Source organism: Anarrhichthys ocellatus, unplaced genomic scaffold, assembly GCF_004355925.1.
Source record: "Anarrhichthys ocellatus isolate YVR2014 unplaced genomic scaffold, GSC_Weel_1.0 scaffold2, whole genome shotgun sequence".
Lineage (NCBI taxonomy): Eukaryota > Metazoa > Chordata > Actinopteri > Perciformes > Anarhichadidae > Anarrhichthys > Anarrhichthys ocellatus.
This window is the reverse complement of record NW_022280032.1, coordinates 10,636,693-10,660,601: the sequence shown is the minus strand read 5'-3', so window position 1 is coordinate 10,660,601 and position 23,909 is coordinate 10,636,693. Positions and strand designations below refer to the sequence as shown.

General features: G+C 40.5%; 1 protein-coding gene across 2 annotated transcripts in view; it reads right to left on the bottom strand.

Annotated features, from left to right (window-relative positions):
* Positions 1–89: 89 nt before the first annotated feature.
* Positions 90–23,909, bottom strand: part of sema4ba (sema domain, immunoglobulin domain (Ig), transmembrane domain (TM) and short cytoplasmic domain, (semaphorin) 4Ba) — a 46,816-nt gene continuing 22,996 nt past the window's right edge. For both annotated transcript variants that reach the window (XM_031859330.1, XM_031859322.1), the window contains exons 2-15: positions 21,619–22,018; positions 11,144–11,304; positions 10,898–10,960; positions 10,302–10,400; positions 9,646–9,757; positions 8,854–8,970; positions 8,379–8,536; positions 5,647–5,828; positions 5,168–5,318; positions 4,628–4,838; positions 4,402–4,517; positions 3,825–3,982; positions 3,613–3,704; positions 90–3,423 (exon numbers count right to left, since the gene is read on the bottom strand). In XM_031859330.1, coding sequence (XP_031715190.1) covers positions 2,651–3,423; positions 3,613–3,704; positions 3,825–3,982; positions 4,402–4,517; positions 4,628–4,838; positions 5,168–5,318; positions 5,647–5,828; positions 8,379–8,536; positions 8,854–8,970; positions 9,646–9,757; positions 10,302–10,400; positions 10,898–10,960; positions 11,144–11,304; positions 21,619–21,736 — 2,511 coding nt within the window. In that variant the 5' untranslated portion in view covers positions 21,737–22,018 and the 3' untranslated portion in view covers positions 90–2,650. The remainder of the gene's footprint in view (positions 3,424–3,612; positions 3,705–3,824; positions 3,983–4,401; positions 4,518–4,627; positions 4,839–5,167; positions 5,319–5,646; positions 5,829–8,378; positions 8,537–8,853; positions 8,971–9,645; positions 9,758–10,301; positions 10,401–10,897; positions 10,961–11,143; positions 11,305–21,618; positions 22,019–23,909) is intronic.

Here is a 23,909-nt window from a genome sequence, read left to right as displayed (position 1 = left end):
CTGTATAAATAATAGGTAAATATGTTTTACTTAATGTAATAATTCAAAAAAAAAAAAGATCCATTAGATCTTTATTTGAAAAATTAAAATAAAGTGCTTTTTATATACAATACAAAAAAGAAAAAACAAACAGTAGTGATGTATGATACAAAAAAATACAATTCACGATATTTTTACATTGGCAGCTGAATTTACAAAACAATTTTACATAAAAAAACGTTTTTTACTTACATGTTGACAAGAGTCTGAGCAACTTGTACTGTCACAAATAAAAGGCCAGACTACAGTGGTTCATTAAGAGATAGCAGACGACGATACTTTCACTGTGGCATTAATAGTTTAGGCTTGTATTCAATGAAAGCATGTTCAGTACCTGCACATATTTCACTAAGTCACTGCCACTTTGTATTTGTTCTGCAATTGTATATTGTTCTGACGGCAGCCACTTCACCAAAAGCGGCCAATTGTTTGTTTTTATTAACAGTCTAAGCATGAATCTTTAGAGTTGACCAGCCTTTGAGTCATTTTTTTCAGTGCCATTTACAGGAAATGTAACATAATACTTGTCAATAATTCAGTCTTTTAAAATCAGCCAGTGGTAATTCATGTGCTACAGTTTTAGAATAAAATTGAGTCCCTGACTAAAGTTGAAGCCACTGTGATGAAAATTAAATAAAAAAACAACACCTCATGAGCACGTACTGTACAAACTTGACAATATTAAATCACACGTATTCAATGTTTTCACTCTTGTGTCTGAGCATGGCCAGTCCTGTCACAGCTACAGTGTAGCATTTGACTCTACAGCACTACTACCTGGTTAGTTTATCTCTCCAAGAGGCACGTCTCTTGATTATTGTTTCAGAAGGCATTATCCGTTTTAGATTTGTTATCAAACCCATAACCTGCATTATACTAAGGCTTTTCAACACCATGTGCAAATCCTATGCATTCTGAGTCAAGCAGAATGCCTTCCTGCATTTTTGTGAAATTGTAATTTTGCTGGCCACATTGAAATACTAGAGCTCAACTCAAGTAAGACTTCAATTATATTGTATAAAAATGCTTTCAAGTTACTCCAACCTCTGACCCACAAATTTGTTGGATCATATGGTTTATAATTCATTATTTCTGAATAAGGTAAATGACTAATCAAGATCATTAAAATCCACAATTATAACTATATTACTGGATGAGAATAACAATTATTGCTTTTATGGTTGCCTTTCAAACCATTTAAGCAAGCAGAGGCCATTTTCTTCCACTCATTAACACTCAATTAATATGTATATCAAAGTTGAGGCTACACGGATGTGTTATTTAAATCAGATTATGAATAGGTGTATTATTTAAATATGTATTATTATTTCCCTTTGAGAATAGTGATAGTTATTTGTAAAATTAAAGAATATGAAAAATGCCTCTCTGTAAGAGAAATATTTCGGCAATATTCTGCACTAAAATACACCAAAATAGCTAAAATCTCTTGCATACCTACAGTTAGTGTAATGAGAGCTTGTGTGTGTGTGTGTGTGTGTGTGTGTGTGTGTGTTTGCAGTGCTGCTGATCCTAAAGTAATTACTAGCGCCAACACCTTTGTGCTAACTCAGTCTCGAGGTGAGGTTGTCTTGGTATTTACCCCACTTCACATTATTTGCTTTGCATAGACTGTCTATCTCATGAAGAACAGCATGATAATACCTGGAATGACATTTTTCCCTTTATCACATTTGGTGAAAGAAAACCCTGTTGAAAGTCAGGCTTCCACGGAGGAATATTTGTATCCACTAATAATACCAATACTTAAAAACATAGCATGTCATCATTTATGACTATATAATATTCATGTTTTTGGTGTGCGGTGATTGAGGTGGGTAGAGTTTCCACTGAGGTGAATCCTTGTTTGTGTTCTCTTTATAAATATCTGTGTTTTTTTAATCAACCTTTTCAGTCTGTTAGCACAACTCTTCTACTCTTAATTCTTTCTCTGTTGCTGTGTTGTATTCAAGCCTAAACAATGAGTATACTTGTGTAAATGCATACTGGCTATCTAAAAAAATCTATGACAGGACTTTTTTTTTTTTCTTTCTCGCCTGCCGGCTGCTGTTCGTGTATATTCTGGTGTGAGTGTTTACCTTGCTACAGACCAGTACATAGTGCATAGCCTCAGGGAAAGGTTAGGCTCTTAACAGATGACAGAATGCAATTAAAACAGTAAACACTATAAGTCGTTAGTGGGAACATGTTTGAATATTACTCTGCCTTTCAAAGCATTGCCAGTAGATTATATAGACGGACTGAGCGGCAATGCTATGAAACTAAATCAGTGAATCTTAGTCGTGACATCGCCTCTTCGCTTGTTACATTCCTGTGAGCCGTAGTGAAAGCATCAAAAGTCTGAAGGCAAACTGGAACTTCTTCAGTGTGCTTCAAATGCACTTGAATACGAGGGAGTGAGAGGAAAACAAAATGAAATAAACATGGACCACAGGGACAGAACAAAAAGTGCAAAATCTGTGAAATGAAATGTCTCTCCATGAAGAGTCGAATGATCCTCAGTCTTCCCTCTTATAGGGCTTTGTCTCTCTCAGCAAGTGCACTCTTTTCTTTCAGTTTAAAATGAGTCCCTCCACACAACATAAAGCCAGCCTCACACTATAGAGTCTTTAATCTCGGAGCCCAGTCTGACTCTTGGCCGTGGGCATGTGGGAGAAATCTCTACATGACTCTCTCTCAAGTTCAGAGGCCTCTTCTCCGACTCTAAGAAGCTCCTGCTGTTGTCGGGCGATGAGCACTCGTGCGGGGGAGTGCTGCAGATGTAGTTGTCGTTAAGGGTCTGGTAGCCCTTGTGATCTGACGCCGACGCTGTGACTGTGTTGCCGTTTAGCGGCAAGTTCTCAGCCGGTTTCACCACTATCCTGGGCTTCTTCTGCTGAATGTTGGGGCACTCTCCCTCCTTGAGCATGGACTTCATGTCGTCGCGGTTCCTGTAGACCACAAATAGAGAGAAGACCACCAGGGAAAACGCCAGGAGGGAACACACCACGATCAGCTCGTTCCAGTACGTCTTAGTGTTGATCTGCGGTGAGCGGGCCTCTCCTGGCAGGATGATGAACTCCTCCTGGGAGACCTGTGGCGTACGTGAGCGGCCTCTCAGGGTGGTGCTCTCGTGCTTGGCCTCGCCCCTCACACAGTAGTTTGCCAGCAGCTGTCTGAAGCCTTCCTCCACTGACCAGCACTCATAGGTTTCCTGCCTGTCAGCTTGAGCTACCACTACCAATCCCCCCTCTGGGCTGGGGTAATGGAAGTGACCTGCACTCTCACTGAACTCCCACCTCCTCTCTGCCAAATTAGAGCGCAGCTTGCAAGGGAGTACTTTGAACGTGTTGGCTGGGATAATGATCACCTGGCATGAAGACATTCCTGTGGAAAGGCAAAGCAGAGACGTAGCTCGAGTCAGATACGGCACGAAATAAGCTCTACACTTTATCTCGTGTAGAATTCAAAATACCAAATGAACACATTTGTAATCAAGACTCAAAGTGAAAGGCAAAGAGTGGAAAAAAACAGAGTGCTGCTCTGTAAATCTGACTATAAGAGGAGTTCACTTACGTGTAGGTGGAGGTTTAGCAAACCGTGGGCTTGGCACTGTCTTGTTGCAAATAGCTGATGTGTCAGCTTCATCTACATCCTGCTGCAAGGCACTGAAAGACATTATATTTAATCAGAAACCATCTTATATTTACATTTCGATAGACATGTTTGTCTCAAAAGCTGTAGCTGTAAAAATCTGTTTGCAGATTATTGTGCAGAGGGATGCATACCTGCTTGGTGGAGCCAGTCTGACATCCACACACTGCCTACCATTCCAAGCACAGTAAGGATCCCTGGAGAGGATGCACTCCCCGCAACTCTGATAATTAGTGCAGTTAGCTACTGGGACCTCCGCCAGTTCAGAGAAAGAGGAAACATAAAGCTGACCCTGTGGACGAGAGATGACAAAGCAGGGGACCGGAAAGAAGTGCCCCAAATAATAGGTTACTTATTTCATCCATAATCTTCTCCTGATCTAAATACAGCACATTTAGCTTTTCTTAATACCGGCTTAATAGGAATTTCTTTGCCCAAATTTACAAATCTGAGTGTCAAAGACAAGCCAGGATTCAAGAAGTGTCACTATTCCAGCTGTTAAAACACCAGCTGTCTGCAGATCCCCTGAGAGACAGTTGCATGTAATTAGCTCATTGAACACGAGGTCTGCTTTAGGCTGCCGCTCTTCATGGTTCATGGAATTTGCAAACTGCCAATAAATGCATTTACTGAGCATGCTATTAGTTCACACCATGAGAAAGCTCTGCAAAACAAGCCGGGGTTGTTTTCTCTCTCGGCACTCCACTATACCTTTTCAGTGTCCAGCTCAATGTGTTGCACTGGTTTGGAATCACGAAAGAGCACCATCTCCTCAATGATGTGCATCTTGTTATTGACATTAATGGCTTTATGAAGTCTCCCATCATCTAGAAGACAAAGTACAACTTGAGATTAGATTAAACTCTTTGTGAATATTGAGAAATGACAGTGATCAATAACATAGTGTATGTGTGATTGTGGGTGAGGAGTCTTTTACCTGTGCCAATGAAGATGACATTATACGCTTTTTTTGCCGCCTGGACGCGATGGACAGCGATCTGCGTGTAGCGAACATTACGTTTTAGCAGGAGAGGCTGGCTGCGGATCACGCTGTCCATCAGGAAGTGGTCTTTGACAAAATTCAGCACCTTGTCTGGCATGTGCAGCGAGGAGGAGATGTCCTGTTCCCTGGCAGCATTTGTGATACACTGTGAAGACAAAAATATTGAGTAATTTACAAACATTCAATCACGTATAACGACACATACTGCAGCCGTACAGCACCTCAATGTTTCTTTTGCTTAGATTTTTCAACTGTGATAAGCCTGCCAGGAAATTAAAACGACAGTGATTTGATGTTTAGGAAGAAAGGTGGGGCATTAGGAAAGCTCAACAGATATCGCTTTGAGCCTTGAGGATGTGACCGGTGAGCAGACAGGAACGTGTGAAACTCGTTAAGATGACATGAAATACTGCCGAGTACTGACATGTATTTATCTACAGGTTCTCCAGTAGAGGGCAGCAGGTATTTACTCACCACACCAGGCCGAGGCTCTGGGACCGGATGATTGTATGTGTACCACTGTTGAGTCTCTCTGTTGACCTCACGGTATCGCCCATTGAACGCCTTTTCCACCTGGTCCATAGTGAAGGAGCACACTGCAGAGCTTCCTGAAGCACCATTATACCTTCAACGACATAAACAATACGGATTGATCATTTAATACATTCTGATCTCGTTTAATCTTTCAGACATTATAGAGGAGATGTTTTACACTGAAAACCTAAACAACTCTATAGAGACTAACTGATTTTAGAAACACTGCGGCCATGTTTAACTGCCCAGGGAGTGAAGATGGACAGTATAGCAGCTGAATCGGACACAAAGCATCTCCTCTCTTCTCCTGCATTTGCACTTTGGTTTCGATCAGAACGTTTTTAAAGCATACCTCAGACAAAGAGACACTACATTAGTTTGGTGATGTATTAATCTAAGTAGCGAAAGTCGGTCCTCACCACTGAGACGTGAATACTCCATAAAACACAGTGTTCTTCCAGTCCTCGGGGCTGGGTGTCAGCACAAACATGTCTTGGATTATGTTGAAGGGGAAGCCATCATCAGGCAGAGAGCACAAGAGTTGAGCCTTCAGGAAGGTCGTCCATTTCTTCTGCAGAACCCTCTCACCTCCCATGTCACCCTGCAACAGAGATATTGACGGTTTGGAGCTGTTTAACATGTGGCCAGTAGAGGGTGCAAGTATATAAGATTGACACCTGTCTGAGATGGACAATGCCTCTGAAAAAAAACAAAAACATGGTTTGATACTCAAGTGGGATATGATGGGATGTGACAGGCTTGTAAAAGGCATGAAATAATAATGTGCACCATATGGTATGTGGCATAACTCACATAATATAAGATGCAAATGTCCAAATGTGGACAAAAGTGAAGCTATTTGAATTGACGTAATTGAAAAACATTAACCTCGTATTGTAAAATCCTAATGAGCTTATGCAATTGTGCCTGTAACACAGATATACCCAGAGGCAACAGATTTGTAGGTCACGAAAACAATATACATCATCACAACTGGCTTGGATAAAAAAGAAAAAGATCACTCAGGGCTTTGAGGGGGGCAAATGCCTTTAAATGAAAAAGAAAAAGAGGCTTTGCTCCCGAGCAATCCTTCTTCACTGACACTACCGCTGTGATTCAGCGCCTTTGGCACTAGCCTTCACAGTGATGTGTGGCACGGGACCTCCTTAACATGCTGTTTGACTACACAGAGTGTACAACAGGATATCTGCGCAAATTGGAGAGCAACTACATCTTTGAACTTCAATGTGAAAATGTTTTACAGTATGTGATGTATGACTGTAAAACAGAATGTAATCCACAGAGAGTTGCGGGCCTCACAAAGATGGCTGCTGATGCTTCACCTAAGGAGACCAAGAGCCTATACTTCTACTACAAGACCTGGCATTTAAAGGGAGGGTGATGTCCTGCACCAACCATACTGTCTGCAGTTCATGGCAACAATTATTCCAGTTTTCTCGCAGTCTTAGATCTTACAAGATGAAAGTTGGCTGCTGGAAGAAATAAGTAGTATTACAAATGTGCAGAGGACCAAAGAGAAATACTAAATGATCTAAACTACCTAAAACCCTTTAAACATGAAACTTCAATCATGTCCACTTTAGTATTACATTAATCAGAGGAAATGGCAGCGCTGGATCGGAGAGGAAATGACACATGACCAATACTGAGCTTCTGAAGCAATTACTTATTGCAGTAACCCAGGCAGATAATGAGCAACATACAGTATATTCTCTAGTCCTCCTGGCTGAACCTAGTTTTATAATTTAATGCCACTCTGTGCTTAAACTGATTGCTGAATAATTGAAGCAAATGCATCCCATTTATTAATCCCTTGTAAAAGCATCCCTTGTTCAAAGGGCCGTTCACAAAGCATGCACATGGCAGGCAGTGATGGCTTCTTTCTGGGAAAACCAGCAGATGACAACATGCTTTACTTTGTTTGTTTCAAGCAAAACACGTTTAATAATTCCATAGTTAGCCTCTATGAAGTGGAACATTTGCACTAAACACCTGAATAAACAACAAAGAGGGGAAGTGCTGCCGACATTATAAGTCAAATAAGGGCCTAGGGAGATAGGGCTCGGATCTAAAGTTACAATTTATTTGAACAGGAATCACTTTATGGTGCTTAAAGGAACAAATGCCAGCCATCTTCAGAGCTTTACCTAATTTTAACGCTTTGTTTTCTACATTTTTTGGGGGAGCACACTCCCAAAAAGTGACACATTATTACTAATTTCCTGTTGGGTAATAACCATATGTGAGAAAATGTATCATCAACATGAACCATGAGTCAATATTTATATAACTCTGTTAACAGTTTTTTTTATTGGATGTATGGAAAAACGATAATTGCAAATATAACCCTGTAGGCAGAGTAACAGCTTTCTATAAAACATTAAGATAAAAAAATCCTCGCTCTCCATGTAAATTTCTAAAGTTGTGTTTAAAAATATTAAAAAAAACACATTAGATAGTGTCACAGGACAAGTTTAAAATAAAAACAAATGTCCTTGTAAGCCAACATTTCTCTGATGTTAACGTAAAACTGTCAGCTACTCTATTTCATTCTCCTTGGACTGTGGTAAACATGATTATTTTCACAGAGACAAGCAGCAGTCTGATCTGGAGAACTGGTTTGTGGTATTAATGATGTTTACAGAACTGAAAAGACCCGAAAAGATATCAAATGCTGTGTGAGGTCTGCATTTTAGTTCAAAAGCCCTGGGTTTAAGTATTTCAGCAGGTGATAATCCAATTCTGCGCATGTATGTGGTGCTACAGTGTGCTACACTTTTACTTACAGACTCCTGTTTGAACAGAAATATTTGGTGAAACACGATAAGAATTGAGGGAGGAGAGCATCTGGAGAAAAATAATCAAAGAGAGGGAAACATGCACGAGGAATGTTTTTCTGTAACAAGAGATCCTGCTCAGAAATACTATAGATCCATCCTATTTAGGCTGTAAGAAGCTTTCAGAAGACTACATATTTGCCTGTGTAGGAACACAAAAACATGAAATACACAAACAAACCCCCTCCCTGGTCTGATAGATCCCTGTAGTGATGTGAGGGGGTGTCAGGATATTTAGCTAAAGGGGAAAAAGACCCGTTTACGTGGACCGTCTGCCTCCAAGCATCACTCACCTTACACACGCGAGCAATGCGTGACACAATGGTGTTGTCAAAGAAATCAAACTCCTTTCCCGCTTCACTGAAGAAGAAGTAAATCTTATCGTCATCGCCCACAAGGTTGCCCTTGGGCAGGCTCTCCTGTATGTAGGCAGAGCCAACAAAGGCTGGGTCTGAAAGAAGGACAACGTGAAAAATGCTTTCAACCTGCAGTATATGAAATTCAGGCATCCAGGGACAGACGTCCCTATTCCCTCTGACATCAACACACTAAATAGAAAATTCAATTGAAACAGGGACTCTTGACAGATTGTCGTTAAATATTTGTTATCTATATAATTTCTAATGGTGTCAAACTCTATTCTCATACAGCATATCTGGCACAAACAGCTATGCTGGTCATATATCTTGTATAATATGAGATATCAAATCATTTTTTAATACATGAAGATTTAATGAAAAGCATTGCATTCCGGCCAAAGCACTGTACCTTGAAGCCAGTTGAGTGAGTTTTCTGTTTTTAGAGCCGTTCCTTGGCTTAGACTCTTGTAAATGATGGGTTCGTTTCCTTGGAAATTACTGACTGTACCGGCATACAGCTCTCCATCTGCAACACAATGAAGAAGACCAGCATAATCACAGTGTTTACCACAGGGGGTATAGGCTTCTGCGTCATACACAGTAATGAAATCCAGAGATTACGCCCCAAGTCGTCTCCATATCAACCACCTGTAACTAATTACATTACAGATTCCAACAGTGGCTTCTTCTTCTAAAGTCAAGATGAAATGAAAAAGTTTCATTTTTAACCCTTTTAGATCACATATATCATATTGTGCACTGACTTAACAACTATTGCAAAAACTATTGACAAAAAATCTATTTCTTCGTATTTTATATCAGAATCCAAATTATTTTCTTCGTCTAAAACAAAAGAGGGAGTGTGCTCACATAAGCTAGTACCGACCAATTTCACCCACAAATATCATGATGTCATCCATCCATCAAACAATCTGCAACTTTTTGCGACAACGGAGGTTTGTGTGGAGCCGACAGTCATCTGTAGCTCCATATCAGGCTCCATTCTAAGCCCGTCCACTTTTAAGCGGTCCAATCAGATGTGAGGGATTTGATTTATATCGCTCTTTTAACTGCACATCACTCAAACGTTTTGTTTCACTGGGGAATACGTCACAGTACGGACACTAAGGACGCTCTGACTTCTGCTTCACTGGGACTTTAAACAAAGCTTGATTTTATCAACAGCCATTCTGGTACCTACCAGCCATGATAGCAGTGGACTTGTATTCAGGGTTAAAGGGGCAGCGGCTTCGTCCATCTTCTGTTACAATCTCACCAGCATCACTCTTGACAAGGGAGAAGTCTGTAGTGTTCTGGAGAGCACAAACACACACATTGCATGTCACACTTAGTTGAAAACGGGAGCTGTAACCTGCTCTGACAGTGACCGCTGTGCGTCTGTCCCACAGTGGAAAGGTGGTCAGTCAGTCTTTGGATAAAGTTGAAGCACAGGTCATCCCTGTATGTTTGTAGATCATTTTAAAAGGCTTCAAAATATTTGTAGAAAAAAAGTTCACAAACTGGGTCGATCCTTATATAATCTGCTTACATGCATTAAATATTTGGATCCGTCGACACAGGAGATAATAAAATAATGTACGTAGAGTATATTGTGTCTAGCTGGGCCTCAGCCAGACTGCTAAGTGAGCTGAGAGGCAGGAAGCAGCATGCACTAGATATTAGATGCTCTTCCTCTAGAATTTAATAAACAAACATCACGTATAAAGTCATGCACCAGGCTAACGTCTTCAAAAAACAAAACAAGGAATGACGCAGGTTTTTAGATCCTCAACACATGCACAGGTTGCACAATGCAGGTCAGTGCAACAGATGTGTCTGGTTCATGTAAACACTTACTATGTAAGCACAGGTGGGGCTGAAGGCGTATGTTCCACACACATACAGATGAGTGCTGTTCAGAGGGAGTAAAATCTTGATGTAGTTGAAGCAATCCGTCTGCATTCGAAACACAGAAAATAATTTAATGAAAATGGCTGAGATGTTCTTTACAGCTGCTAACATACTAGGATATACATAATTAAATATTAAAATCCATTTTCCACTCCGACTTTTGTGCTATTTTTTTCATCTGGCAATTCTTAGATCGTTTTCAATATTAAAAACATTCCTCTTACTAATGTGCTCCCCCCTCACAAATATGTAATCAGACATCCACAAGGTTCTGGGTCTGTATGTTTGCATATGGAAGTCGTAGTGGAGTAAGGTGACAAAATACATTTTGTTTGTTTGAAAGGAAAGGAAAAATCCTTCACTGTAGAATGGAAAGTTACAACTTGACAGGGAATTTCCAGGTTTTTTTACCCTGGGTCTGTCTCCAAAGTGCACTGCAACAATGGCCAACGTGACCAGTGAGGTAAACATGCAGTCATGTAAATACAGTTTGGGTTATTGGAGTTAAGCTAATGGAGCTTTTACATAAACAGTTCACTTGCCTGCAGGTCTTTGCCTTTGAAACTGCACTCGTCTCTCTTCTTCTCTGGAGTTTTCCACGTGAGCTGCAGAAGAGAAACACTGTCAGACTCATACTGGAGGTATAATACAGTGAGGTGGGTTGTATTCACATTGGACATCTGGGACCTAATCATATCCATATTGTACCTCTGGGATCCTGTAACTACATTCATATTGATACAATGCAGTGTATATATTACAGAGGTTCACAGGTGCTTGGCTCTTACATTTCTTTGTAGCTTGCCGGCACTGATGTCAGCGAGGTTGAGAGCAAAGAGGATCTCCCGAGCGCCAACGTACAGCGTGTTGTCTTCTTTACTGAGTAGGAGAGAGGTGAAGTTGAAGACTCCGCCGACTGAGAAACTTCTGGTTGTCCTCTCCTTCACATCTGGACAGAAACAGACAGAGGAGAAAACATATGGTGTAATTCATGGATGAGCCATTAGAAGCAACTGAGGACAGAAAATGCAAAAACAAGGCACTTGAATATGCAAATTAAGGCATTTCAATGGTTTTAGTGTGGCCATAAAATGTGATGAACACCACCGACTTTAGATATTCTATTTTAATTAGACACACCCGTCTTCGTATATATTTAGAAAACATTTTAAGCATTTCTTCTGGCATCTCTTCCTTTATCAGACAGTACGCAGTAGAGAGCTGAAAGGAGACGAGGTGGATGTCATGCAACGAAGGTCCCACTCAGACTCAAATTGGGGATTTCCAACTACATAGTTGACCTCTAGGCAACCAGGTTGCTCCAGATAAACATTTTTTGTTGGATATCAAAGTCATTTCACTCTGTTTCACGTCTAACATTGTTACTATAGACTTTGACTTTGTGGGGCTACAGACCTACTACTATTTATCTACTATCTACAGCACAGCAAAGGGTCATGCATTATTCAATACGAGAAAGGAAAACTGACGTATGATAAATGAATACTGATGAAGATAAATCAACGTGCCTGTGTTTCTGTGTGCAACTGCAACTTCTAAATCCTGTCAGCTCCTCATCAGGGAGAGAATATGTCTCATATTTCGCCTACAGTAAGTAAATGATTTGCTCCAACCACATTAACACCCCCGACTAAAGCCAAGGGTTAAAACATCAACTCTCATAATCACTGCTTTAAAGGCCCATTTGTATCTCAGATTTGCAGCAGCCTGGAGGCTTTCACTGCTGGCCCAGCTTGAACAACTTGCCTTAATTGTATGCCAGCATAAACAGAAGCAGGGAGCTGTTGGAAACTTGACGTGTACTGAAGCTCTGATACAGGACTTTTAAAAATAACAGACCAAAGCACTTTCTATTGAAGAAGGTCTCCTAATATTTCATGTTTGCAGAGGAATGTTGTTTTCTGTGAGCTATATATATATAAATGACTGCTCTAAGGGACTGTACAAAGATGACTGGGGTGGGGAGTGAGGCTGAGCATTATGTTTCACTTTAAAAAAATAACTAATAAAAGCAAAGCCCTGTCCAGAGTTAATAATATTTTCTTTAGACTCCAGCAAAGTATATCTTCCAAAAGCTCAGACTAATGTGATAAATTGGTTCAAATTATTTCGTGATTAATCACCAAAAGAGGCAAATCACATAATTTAGGATGGTGTACCCGAATTTAACCCTAATATCTTAATGGAACAATGGAGCTGAACTTAAAAAAAACAAAAAGTCATAGTCACACTTCCAATCTGCAATGCAAAAAAAAAAGAGATAAAGCATCATTATAAGAAGCGAAAGTCAGTTTACTATTGTCAGAAGTATTTTCACTTTCCAGAATCACAGGCCTGACGGATTCAAACTGGATTACAACCAGAGGTGCTGGTTGTAATAATTACAATTATAGCACTTCCTGGCATAAACTAATCCAGTCCAAAGAGGGTAAGGTGTCATTAAGTTGTATAATAAGCACACCATGTGGTCTATTCCCTGCAGTACGTGTGACCTGATGTAACCTCACCTCAGAGGTACAGGAGGTTGAGACTTCCTCTCCCTCAGGAAAACATTGTGTTAATAGCAGTCAATCGCCTTGGCAACAGCCATACTGTAGTTAAATCCGTCAGTAAAACCACGAGAGGCTCCGGTGTACTTTACTGTACTGTACATGGACGCATTGGGACAATTCTCTCTCCTTTTCACTATCATCGCAGGATAAATGGAGTGCTGTTTCGTCCCCCTACCCACCGAGTCTTCAGACATTTACAAAGAGAGAGACAAAGGCCAAAGCCTGAACCAAAACAAGAGCTTTGAGGGATTTCAACAGAGGTGGATATCAACACACTCTGGAGCCAGATTACCACTGTCATACTTAACGACCACAGCTGACTAAGAAAAACAATAGCGCCCCTAATTGAGTATCATTAAAGAGATCCAGGAGGGTTTGCAACCGCACAAAGCTTTCCATTCACAACTTCAGAAAAACATAAATCATCTACAGTGTGGACCTATTGGACCTAAGAATCGACAGGTCCGTCTTCAAGTGACAGCATCAAATTGCAGCAATATCTTTAAAGCTGCTCTCATCAACACTTTACTCATTTTATCGTCATGAAGGGAGAGGCCTTTATTGGTCTCACCTTTCACATGTTTGAGACGCCACGTACGTTTCAAACACGCTAACTGGCTTCTTCAACTTTAACAATATTCACTTTTAACAGTAACTTAAAAGTGATTTGAGGTCTTGACGGCATTGATGCAGCATAATATGTTGACATTGAACATACCATTAAGAGAGATGATCTATTCATCAATGAAGTCACTTATCAAGCAAATATGTCCAACATTCACTGGTCACAGCTTCTGAAATGTGAGGATTTGCTGCTTTTCTCTATTTATATTATAATGAATCAAAAAGTTTGGGCTTTAGGACAACTGTTTTCACTATAATATTCATATATGTAGAGTCACAAACTTCCTCAGGGAATATGACAAGGAGGATTTCTGTTGCAACCTTATGAATTGTCCATTGGCTGACTTTTATATGTTCTGAACCGTATGAGCCGTAGTCAAAAGCAGCAACACAGTCCTGAGACCACAAACCCCAGACAGAATAACTGCACGAGGTCGAACACTGTTCAGACTGTTAAGACTAAAACAATATCACTATCACAAGCTAATGATTGTTCCCTTCTTGAACTTGTCCTACTCTCCCCTCCACATATGCCACAGTCTCTTAAAGAATCCCCTCCATTGTTGTTTGACTGTCTGAGGTTTATTCCTGAGGGGCCATTTCATGACAATGCAGCCCCAGAAATGTTGTGGTGTATCAGAAAGAGGGGAAACAGACAGGACGGTTCAGAGGAAGCACTTAAGAGTGGAAGAGCAGTTTTTATCCACTGCAGCCACAGAGACAGGGTGCCAGAGAGGGCAGCCAAGTCACCTTCATGTCAACTACTGAAGAGGTACAACGTACAGTAACGCTACACCGTAGTTCATCTTCACTCTGTTAGAGCTCTTGTCCGTCTTGCTTTTTGTCTTGTCAGGGAACTTATTTAGAAAGCTTTGTTACTATAGATGGTCACCGCTTCAGGATGCCACATGAGCCTTTTCACAGTGACCATACAGGATATATGTAAGTTCTGTGAATGTCAAAACGGCTCCTAGGTTCAAACTTCTGCTTGAGTTATTTACAATTAAAGGGACGTTTCCAGACATGTTTAAAGGGTCAGTTCACACAAATTACAAAAAGACAGATGGACTGGTGACAAAATAAATTCCTAATAATTTCCGTTGCTCCATGTTACATCTGACACAAGTGCCAGAACGCTGCAGGTGCATGAAGTGACATAAGTGCATAACGTTTTTCTTTTAGAGAGAGATAGAGAAGGATCAAGAGATAGAGAGAGAGAGCATATTAGTTGAGTGAGTACTCTTGGAAGTGGAAAGTCTTCAAGTGATTATTGAAGTGATTATATTCTGCTGACTGACGCAAGTTCAGTAAGATGGTTCGATGCAGGACTAGAGGGGTCACTGAATGCTTTGATGAGTATGAAAATGATTTCAAACTTTTGCTATGAGATCCACAGTCCCATAATCTACCACACTGGACAGTGTGGTAGATTTTGGACTGAAGTTTAAAGATGGTGCTCTCCACCACCATCATCAAATTACAGAATTAGGGAGCATCTTTGGAAGAAAGTTATTCATCTTTCTAGTAGAGCAACAGATAGTTGGTGAGTCAATGCAGAGGCACAATGAAGCTGTCGATGGCCCAACATCTCACTCAGATACTTTTTCCTTTAACTGATCACCGATCCGTTCACTTACCCTGACTAGTGAGTGATTTTTATTCTTTGGTGCATTTAAAAATTATAGTGAGGAACAAACGCTCTTTATTGGACAATCAGACTTCGCTGTCAACATTTTTCACCAGAACTCTTTTCCACAAAAGAAGAAGTCCCAGTGGTGTTTGATGTGTCCTTAGTATCTGGGACATTGTTTCAAGAAAGACATATTATTGTAACTTTTCAATTCTTTGAACACCCCCTCAATTGTTGCTTGGGAGGTGATACAACTTTCCAGTTATCTACAGGGCTATGTTTTGTTTTAAAATCTATTGCCTATAGCCTACATATATTTGTCTATCTATGTGTCTATAGTCTTGTAGTTTGGATGACACATCTTTAAAGTAACTAATGCAACATTTCTACATTTCTCACAGAATGTAACTTAAGAACAGACAAGAACCAACTCAACTCCTCTCCGCTGTCTCTGCTTGACTGATGGAAACACGGGTCAAAGGTTAAGCAGGTATATGACCCTCTGTTCACACTTCACAAGCTGGGGGACTTTACACCTCACTGTTTGACCGTTACTAGACCTCTGATCCACAGAGAGCAGCTTTGTTTGGTTCAGAGCGCTTCTTTGACCCTCTATTGAAGTGCATACACTGCACACTCAGTAGTTCAACCTCTGGCAGCTGGAAGCAATGTGAGATCATTGCCATTATTATGTAATTAAAAGTAATTTCTGCAAATGACACTGCTAAATGGATTGAAACACTCGCCTAGACTGGCTTGCTAATCTATTTAGGGGGGGAAATTAATTATATTGGGCTTAAAGGAATCCTTCTACATTTTCACAGCTGATTTCCTGATGGGTCTGTGTCCCAAAAAAAGTATAAGGATTATTAAAAGCTTGGAACATCCCCTCTAGAGGGGAACTGTGGAGTAATTTGTCCTTTGGTGACAGAGATCTAAGTGCCTTCTATTGTAGGGCAACTATAACAGGCTGATTCAATCAGTGCCCTGCCTTATGAGGGAGCTGCCTTTATCGGCTCTTACAGCTGTATGCTCAGAAGATCAGACGACTGCATACCTCATTTAAAGCACCCGTTCTTGTTTACTTGCTGGAAGACTACAATAGAATGCAGTGACAATATACTGTGTATGAGTGGCAACAAACTTTCCGTACAACTGGATACAAATCTGTTCATTGGTAAACTTCTCCTCGCAAACGAGACAGACTGAGCCACAACAATTATTGTCAACATTTAAAATCTGAAACAGCTCCTGACTAAAAAGTAGTTTGTAATTTCATATAGATTAGTGTTGGTCGTAGTTCACAAGTAGATCACCTGTAAACAATGACCGCCTCTCTATATTGAGATCAAGCGCATGTAATAGACTCATAATGGATCATCTTTACGTTAGATGCCCCATTTACAGTCTTCTGACAACATGACCTACATTCTCATCTCTATAGGAATATATGAGGAATGCTGGCAAGCGAGAAAATAAACTGATGCATAAACTGCTCCGTAACAACATGTAGCATTTCTTGATTTTTTCATTAAACCAATAAACCTAAGAGATGACGCCTTGCAATTTATCTAACTTTAATCGGAAGCAGTTTAATAGAAAGGAATCATCTGTACACACATTGAAATATCAATTTGTCATGTAGAAAAAATATTGTCTATACCTTGATCATTAATGTTCTGAAATCATTAACAGAAAGACTCAAAAAATAAATCCTTTTATAAGAAGAATTTCAAGACACTCCTGAGATATCATGTTGAGGAGAATTGACAACCTGAACTTATAATGCCTCTGCGGCTGTTGCCGGCGAGGAGGCATGAAAAGTAAAACATTGTCACACAACAGCATGAATTTTAAGATATCCACATCTATTGTGGAATACTATCTAACAGTCAATATTTAGCCTTTGGACTTGAAGGAAGTTGGATTTGATGGTGGTGGAACTTTGCTTATTTCATTCAGACAGGTTTCCTTATTCGTCTTATAGATACAAAGTACCAAGTGACAACAGAGAAGGTCAGGCAAAATATAAACCTGATGTCAAAGGTTACGATTTATTTAAATTGTTAAAGGGAGCGAGGATGGACAGTTGAGCTGGGACATCTCAATATTATAATAAGCTTGTGAAAATAAAGACACCAGGGCCAAATGTCTTTTTCTTTGTCTTCATGTGTCCACTATATACTTGTTCAATGACTTTGCTTGAGACAGAACACATGAACCCCTCATCGTAAATCCAATTGCTTTGAGAAAAAGTGATTATGACCCTTTGCTGAGAAGGAAGCAATGACCGCTGCGACAGGAAGCCTCAGTGCCAACAGGAGTCCCACTTGGTCAGTGCCAGAACTCCCACTACATTGTCTGGTGACATCAAGACAGAAAACAGGCCACAGTGGAGTGCTAACTAAATTATCCCCAAGTAATTTTAAACTAGCTATTAAGAGCTGCTGCTGAATGGGTGATTGTGTGGGAGAGGAGCCCTGGGAAGCTGAAGGACAGAGACTGAAGCATCTGGAAGGCATTAAGACAACAGGCCAAGAGGGTCAATTCACCAGGAGATTCATTAGGCAAGCTGTGAGCCTGCTGTTTGTATTGGTAACTTGTAGGACTGCAGCTTGTTAGCAGGATGTTGTCTCCGCTGCACCATGCTGATGCTGAGATTGGTGGCAATTTTGAACACAGCTTCAGGAGACAGAGACTGGAAAGTCATATTGTAAATGCTGCACATACTGTAAATGCCTATAAAATCCTCCAGTATAGAGATGAAGCATGTGCATTATATACCCACACAGCAGTGTCATCAGCAATAATGAGGAGATTGAAACGTCATAATGTGTTAACATTTAAATGAAACACCTTCCTCCAAATCTATTAAACCTGTACTTTGTAAAAGAGCCTGCACCTCAGCTATAAAGAATTATTTTCCCATGAAAATCTGTTGGTCAGGGATCAACATAAGCTGACCCCGGATTAGCCACAATAATGTAAACCAGCTGCTGGTCTATCAGGAACTCACTATGACCCCCTACTCTGAACAAGACTGGAGCATCAAGAACAAAGAGACTGTGCATGAGGTCATGACATGTTTCTAACTGTACAGCAGCCCTCTGACCTGACTCCACGCTGTGTATTTACATTAGGAGCAGACACACAGTGTCTTCACAACACCTTGAAAATGAATATACAATGAGAGTGCTTTCACAGGGTCTGCTGAGTTTGATTTATATCCTGCTCCCTGGTGGATTTTACAAGGTGGGTGTCATAAACGTCTGCAATATCAGGATCAATGATCTGTCATCTTATGATGGATTGAAAACAATCACTAAGATGGAGGCTGGTCCGTCACACAAACAGTGCATTACTGAGTATTACATATTAAAACATCATAAAAACACCAACTGTTGTACTTACTGCTGTGTGTTTAAATACTAATAAATCACCTAACAGTACTCTGATGCAGGTTGAATCTATAAAACAGGATGATAATAACCAAGAAAAGTGGATGTAGTTTCTTGTTCATTTCAACGTAAACTACATAACAGTCTAGTACCAAAATGATTGGTTGATTAATAGATTAGTAAATCGACAGAAAATATATGTTTGCTCTTGTTTTCTGTTTAACATTACAAATTGAAAACGTTGGTTTCATTAGCTGTTTTCCAGTCAGTGCTGCACCGACCAATATTTTCAATCAACCAATTATTTTCTTTATTAATTAATTGTTTGGTCTACCAAATGTCCGAAAATAGAAAAAAACAGGCCCCTCACAACTTTCAAGAGCACAAGGCATTAACAACTGCTGTTCAGCTCTGTGGCACTGACACAGTATTGAAAAGCTGTTATCTCACTTGACACTGTTGTCATTTTGAATTACTTGAAAGTGGTTGATTCGACTGGTCTATTGACAGGACAACTTTTGAATAATTCAAAATGCTTTAGTTCCAGTGTGGTTGTGGGTATGGCCCCTAAGTCAAATTAAATTACAACTGCCCATACGCATTATGTCTAACAGAAGGCTGAACAGATCAACAGGAAAAGACAGGCAACTTAAACAGCTTCTAGGTGTGCCTTTAAATAGTGTTCCAACCCACTAAGCCATTCATGGTCTGCATTAAAGCCTGGAACAAAAGCAGAGAGAAAAGCAGATGTAGGCTCTACTCCTTGAACCCATGATCCGTTCTGATAGGCGCATAATGAGAACCAGAAAAGCATTCACACCATAACACATACAAATCCCCATTCATTATTCATGGTAGATTACCCTCTTCATTAAGGCAGAGGCGGGGACCAAGGGACAGAGGGAGCAAGAGAGGATTGGAGGGGATACGAAAGTGTTACAGGATGAGAAGCAGCCAAGCAGCTCCAGCCCGCTTACACTACTGAGGTTAAGGCATGCAAACCGTCAAGCTAACTGGCATCCCGATAGGACAGAGGGGACCAGAAACCATGACGAGACCAGCCGGTTTCTGCTGTATAAAGTTCAGGTCTCGCAGGCCCGCAGCTCTGCATTCTGCTTTGATACTGTAAACACAATGTGACAAAGCCTTTCTGCGCGAGGCTGGAAAATGTCAGTGTAGCAGAACCGACATTAAAACATCAAGACAACTTCAACCACCGGGCCCAGCTAACCTTCATCAGCAGGATGAAGCTCGTTCTTTGTTTTACATCACAATTGAAAAGCCTAAAAATGGGTATTTTCAACATCAAGCTAAAAATCTAAGAGATCAGCCTTTTTAGATATCCTTTGTCGGACTTACTGCACAAGTTAACTGGTAGATCTAAAGTACCTGAGCCCTTTACCATGTCAAGATAGGACAGAAGGACCTGATACAACCACTCCGTGGAAATATGTAGGGTTGTTCTGGTTAATAAGTCTGGTTAGCTCCTTCCGTGCTTAGCCTCATACTGAATCCATAGCACATCTATACAGTCTGGTCTTCTAGGCTTCTGACATGTAGGTTTTGCATGTTTTATGGTGGAGTTTAGCAACAGCTGCACGCCCCCTAAAAGCAAATCTTTCCATCAGAACGGGGAGAAGTGTGAACATGAAGCTTCTTTTCAGTGAGTGACTGATGGTGTGTTGTTGTGAAACGCTCCGCTGGGGCCAGAGCTGTGGGCTTTGTTGAGGTTGGCAGGTGAGAGAGATTACCTGTTGGTATAGAGGTCCTACATGAGGGAAGGCGCAGGCTCAGGCAGGCAAGATGGTTAACCTATTTGAATGCTTGCCTGGCTCAAAATCAGCCCCACACTGGAAATGTTAACCACGTCTATAATAGATTAGTAAGAAATATCCTGACACAATCACACAATCCTGACAATAAGACTCTTATGAGGCATGAATGTGAGTCACTAACCGCAGTTCAATCATTGAAAGCCTGCATTGATCTCATAATACATCATTTTGTAAACCTTTCTATAGAGATACTAAAGCACAGTACACGTATAAAATCCAACTTGTCATCTCAAGTGCACTGGTACATCATTTGAATAATGACATCAGTGATGATAAAATCACTACTTGGCACTAGTGGCCATGGCACCATCTACCAAGAGAGCACATCCAATCATACTGCGCAGAAACCCAGCACAAAGGACTAATTCAACAATATCCCCAACATATTTTAAGGGTGAAATATGACAATCATATTTGTTATGTTTGTAAGATTGCTGGATGAAATGATATCCTGTCATCTTATATAAGAGCAATAACTCTCAGTGCTTGTGAGACTCTGTCAGACTGCCCTAAGTAAGTCGCAGCACAATAGGCCTGTTCATTTTGTAATTATGTCTGACCTGTAGGTACACAACAGAGCCACCCGGCTGGAGCTGCCATTCACAGTGCGGATTTACATGGATTTTAAATCATTATGGAGTCGACAAACACCATTTCACCCCTCTAAATCCTTTTAGCTCTTACAATGGACACATATGAAGTGTATTGATTCATTTCACTGAACAGAGTTAATGAACAGGGACACCACTGGGAACTACATAATCAGTGCTGTAGGCAGGATGTGAGAGTAAAAAATGGTCGGTTTACTTTCTTATATACTAGAACTACTAAATAGTAAATAGTTTAGAAAACAGCTGCTGTTTCTGTTGGAGTTATATACAAGTTCCCAGATGTGATTCGTAGAAGCTTCACTACGCGGACCAAGACTAAGCAAGTTTGCAACGTGCTGCTGTTCGTGCAAAATGTTCTCACGAAGCCACAACTGAAGTCCCAGGCCCCCCCACCCCCCACCCCACCCAAGGTAAGTCATCCTTTATTCACTGATAAATAACAGGCCAATGAGATTGAGAGAATTATAGGCCTGGCCTACATATGGTGCCAGAAAAGCTTGGGACTAAATAGTGAGAGAAACATCCCATACATTAGCAGTACGTTAAAGCAATGTCTTGGTAATTCTATAGTCAAGAAGTTAACAAAACTTACTGTAGGAGAAGGTGAGGCGTGGAGTGACATCGCTTTCCGTGACAGCTGTATGAAAGCAACCAACAAGGAAGACGGTGTAGGCTGGGAGACAGAGCCAAGCCATACTCATTGTCCACATGCCTCCTCAGGACCGCCAGCCAACTCGCAGTATTTGCCTTTTAGGTTTTTCGGGAATTCATGAAGAGCGCCTTTTTTAAAGCCGTGTTTATATTCTCTCCCTCTCTCTCTTTCTGCAGCTCAAGGCTCCTTGAATGGAAGGCCTATGCACTGTGGTGACTCCTTTGGGCCTGCAGAAGATGATGCTGGTTTGGAATAAAGAGCTGAGACCTCAGAACAAGACAGAAAGCCTCCACCGATCAGCCTCCATGCGTAGGTGGCACCGCCGGGTCTCAGCTGAGATCTGTGAAGAATTAAGGAACAAATAAATTAGTGCTTTGTAGAAGCAAAGGTGTGGGGTTCTTTGCTGATCTGGATGAATAAGTGGATTCATTGATGTGTCGAAAATGCATCTGCAACCACTTTGATAATTGATGAATCGTTTTAATTTTGCTGCTTTGAACCAGCAAAAACAAACATTTGAGGATGTCCCCTCAGACATATTAGCAATCTATAATGTACAATTTGTACAGTGAACAATTCATTAATCAATCAAAGAATATTGACAGATTGATAATGACAATTATCGTTGGTAACTATAGTTCCTTATAATGGGTGCAACTGTAGCACCCTCCTGTACAATAGCTAATAGGTGTTAAAAACATGTCTTTTAAAGTGACAGTGTGCTGTGAGTCTTTCTCTTAACAAAACAAAAAACAATCATGCCACATTACATTTGACAGTTTGAGTGTAAAAGGACTAATTCAAACTCTTTACATCCGTGGGGCTCAAGATGACCTTTGACCTCTCCAAACTACAGATCTGAGGTCATGTAGAGCTGCTTTTAGTTTCTCTTCAGAACAGATATATCACTTGAGTGATCATTAACAGAATATAGTACATGAATGAGCTTTGCTGCAGGACGTGTTTGAGCACAATGCTCAGGTCAGGTCATTTGATAGTGTCGGCTTGTGACAAACCAACCTTACACTCCCAAATCTTATCTGAACTGCACGTACCTGCTGTATTGTGCAATGCGCAGGCAAGGGAAGAGATTTCTCGGAAATATTTGTTAGAGCTCAAAGACAATGAAGAGGTGTGACACCCCAATACAGCTCATATCATAGGAAACAGAGGAGTTTTTGTCTCACAGTTTACTTTGGTTGAACCTTAGTATAATTACTGAGTGGTGAGATGGCGTTTGTACAAAATAACCACTGATACCACTGGTTGTTTTGACACCCACAGGTCATACGGGGCTTTAGTTCTGAATGCTTGCAGTTGGAAATAGGAATTTCCTTTGTCCAAAGACAAAGGAAATTTGTTAAATATTTGTATAGGTCTGCTATTCAGTTTTCCTCAAATAAATACAGATCACTGCAGATTAACGTTTCGGTTTTTTTATCTAAGTTGACACTTGCAAACTCCTTTGTAGCTTCGACAACAATTCTTAAGACATCAGAACAAAGCCACAAGACAACTATTATACCAATAATGCTGATTAAATGAACGTAGTGAGACGTGAAGGGGAAGTCAATATAGACATCCCTGTTACAGCTGCAATCACTCCAGTACAGCTGCCAGAGGGAGCTCCTCATTAAATGCAACTAACAGGAGATTCAGTTTCATGTGAGGTATGGCAATCAATAGCGAAAAGGTAGTGAGTCAAGCTATTCCCGGTTTCTATCACGGGGCTCCTGACTCTTAGTCAATAAGCAGTCTGACGCTTGTTGCAAACACAGAGCTCTCCAAATCTGAGCTGGAAAGATGACATTTGAAGGAGCAGGAAATGCCATGATAAAGGCCAGAGAACAAGACAGAAAGAGGGTTATTTCTACAGCAGGAGAGACACACATTGAACTTGAATTTGACAAACACAGGCAGACATACTCTCTTCTGTCAATTTAGTCTCCAAAAGGACAAATAACACTTAGTGAAGCTAAGGACAAATTATGTCTTATTCCTCTGAGTTAAGTTAGGACGTTTCATTTAATGTCTCTGAAATTTCTTTTTTTTAAATACGTCGATCGGAGATCTAATAGATCAAAATCCATCATTCCTTTTATCACTTGTAGACAGTCCAGATTTGTAAAAGCTATAAAACTAAATATAATCAAGTATGTCTGGGCATTGAAGAATTTCAACCTACAGCAGCGGGAATGTGAATCTTAATGGTCATGACGACAAAAGCAGAC